Source organism: Babylonia areolata, chromosome 11, assembly GCF_041734735.1.
Source record: "Babylonia areolata isolate BAREFJ2019XMU chromosome 11, ASM4173473v1, whole genome shotgun sequence".
Classification (NCBI taxonomy): domain Eukaryota; kingdom Metazoa; phylum Mollusca; class Gastropoda; order Neogastropoda; family Buccinidae; genus Babylonia; species Babylonia areolata.
In genome coordinates this window covers 10,427,788-10,430,287 of record NC_134886.1, presented here as the reverse complement: position 1 = coordinate 10,430,287, position 2,500 = coordinate 10,427,788, and the positions used below count along the sequence as shown (strand labels likewise).

The 2,500-nt window shown below is 44.3% G+C and overlaps 1 protein-coding gene across 1 annotated transcript in view; it reads left to right on the top strand.

The window, feature by feature from the left end:
- Positions 1-2,500, top strand: part of LOC143287507 (rho guanine nucleotide exchange factor 10-like protein) — a 45,210-nt gene that overhangs the window by 7,581 nt on the left and 35,129 nt on the right. The window contains exons 3-4 of the mRNA XM_076595541.1: positions 548-1,309; positions 2,403-2,500. The exon at positions 2,403-2,500 is cut by the window's right edge and continues 117 nt beyond it. Of these exons, the coding sequence (XP_076451656.1) occupies positions 548-1,309; positions 2,403-2,500 (860 nt within the window). The remainder of the gene's footprint in view (positions 1-547; positions 1,310-2,402) is intronic.

Sequence of the window (2,500 nt, the reverse complement as noted above, 5' to 3'; positions counted from 1 at the left end):
AAATCTGATGACAGGATATGAATGACGAGCACCCAATGGCAGCTGTCAGTTGGCTCTTTGACAAACACTGACATACATACGTTAAGAGTTTACAGACAAAGCATGCACAATCACGCATGCACACATGCACACACACACACTCTCTCTCTTTCTTTCTCACACATACTGTATACACACACACACACACACACACAAACACGAACACACACAAACACACACACACACACACACACACACACACACACACACACACTCATGAAAAGTAAATAATGATATTGTCCATTCTGTGTCTAACAGTATTTCATTCAATGATACAAGTATGTGTGTTGGGGGAGGGGAGTCTGTAAAGTGTTGATGTGAGTGTTTTTAATTCCATGTGTGATATATTCAAGTTTTTGTTTGTTGTTTTTCTGTCAGCACATGTAACAGATGGAAGTGGTGAAGACATTCACCTTGGGGGAGAGAGGCTGTAAAGTGTTGATGTGAGCGAATCTAATTCCCTGTATGGTATTTTCAAGGGTTTTTTGTTTCTGTTACTTTCTGTCAGCACATTCAACAGAGGGACCAGCGGTGAAGACATTCACTCATCAGCCAGAGCCCATTAAAGGCCGTGGACAGGGTGAACACATTGTCTACTTTGAACTGGAGAAGACAAAGGACACTGGGCAGGACTCAGCACAGAACAACCTGCCACAAACAATGCCCGTGTTCAAGGGACAGACGCTAGCAAAAGCCAACGTCAAAGTTGCCGACAGAGCTAAACTCTTTGAAGCTGGACCTCCAAACGCGAACGCTTTCATCTCCGCCAAAGGCAACCCAGTCTATGACATACCACCTGCTTTACAGACTGCCCCACAGACCGTCACAGACTTCAACGCACACAGGTTGACTGAAGGTAAGACCCCATCCAACGACAGTGTCTATGAGATTGCCGACGACCAAAGCAGCCAAGCCAGTGCATTCCAAAGTTCAGGGGAAGTGAGTGGTGTATACGAAGTGGTGGGCAAATCCCACACTGTCAGAACGCGTCCTCGTAGGCCACCCACGTACGAACTAGCAGGACCCATGGGGGATGAGAAACGGTCCTCCCAGACTCTGCCCAACACGGGGAAGGACCTGAGTGGAAGCGGGGGATTTGTCAGCTGCAAGCAGGGCTCTGTTCGACAGGACAGGGTGCAGGTGATGGTGCCGTCTCAGAAGGAGATTGAGGAGGAGTATCAGCGCCTGCAGTTTAGCCGCAAGGTTGACAGCAAGTCACCTGAAGAGGCTGGCTACAATACTCTGAAGCAGTTGGCTAACTCGTCAACAGGTGAGGGAGCAGAACCTGTCTTGTTTCGGTTATCATTTTTTAAAATTTTGCTTTTATTTCCGGGGATGCTGGAATGATGTTAATCTTTTGGGAAAATTATTTCTGAGGGTGTGAGAATAATATTAATCTTTTGATAAAAAAATGTTTTTGATTGTTATATTTTCATGAAGTGATGCTTTGTCAGACTACCTGTTTGTCTAAAGCTTGTGAAAGCCCATCAGAGAAGGGTAGATTTATTTGGATGGGGTGGGAGTGGGGGTCATACACATTACTGCACCTACACAGGTTTACATGCATCCTCACATGCACACATATACGTACATGGATACAGAATAAGAGCAAAAGCTTATAAAGTAATAGGTCAGAAGCCATACTAACGCCCATTTGTTGCAAAAATAGTAGATTTAAAGATGACAGCATTACAAAAGAAAGAAAAAAGCAACAAGAAAACAACATTTTTTTGTGTGCAAAATTGCTTTCTTCCCTGAAGGACCAAAAGGGAAGAAGAATCCGAATGGTCAAAAACCAAAAGAAAACATCATTCGGTGTTAACATCCTACCCTAAAGCAGTCAAAAACCAAAAGAAAACATCATTCGGTGTTAAGATCCTACCCTAAAGCAGTCAAAAACCAAAAGAAAACATCATTCGGTGTTAAGATCCTACCCTAAAGCAGTCAAAAACCAAAAGAAAACATCATTCGTTTTTAGAGACGTTTGATTGGCTGAGAGCGGGTGGGCCCGTCTTTTCACTGTTAGCCGCGCGAAATTTGGCCAAGCAGAGCAAACCAATAGGCCTAGTTTGCATCAGTTTGACATGGTAAGTATATTTAACACCAAACATGGAGTATAATACAAACTCCTCCTTTCGGTGTTAAGATCCTACCCTAAAGCAGTCAAAAACCAAAAGAAAACATCATTCGGTGTTAAGATCCTACCCTAAAGCAGTAATAAACCAAAAGAAAGCATTATTCAGTGTAAAGACCCGACCCAAAAACAGTCATAAAACAAACGAAAACGTACTTCATTGTTAAGATCCTACCCAAAAGCAGTCAGCACCGTGTATCTGTGAGTGACAAAGGCGTGTGATGACCAGATCCGTCGACCAACGAGCCCCTGTACGACTGCCCTGTGACCTGCAGGAACGGACAGACATGGGGGTCGGACGAGTGGTCCGACGGGAGCTGGGGGTCC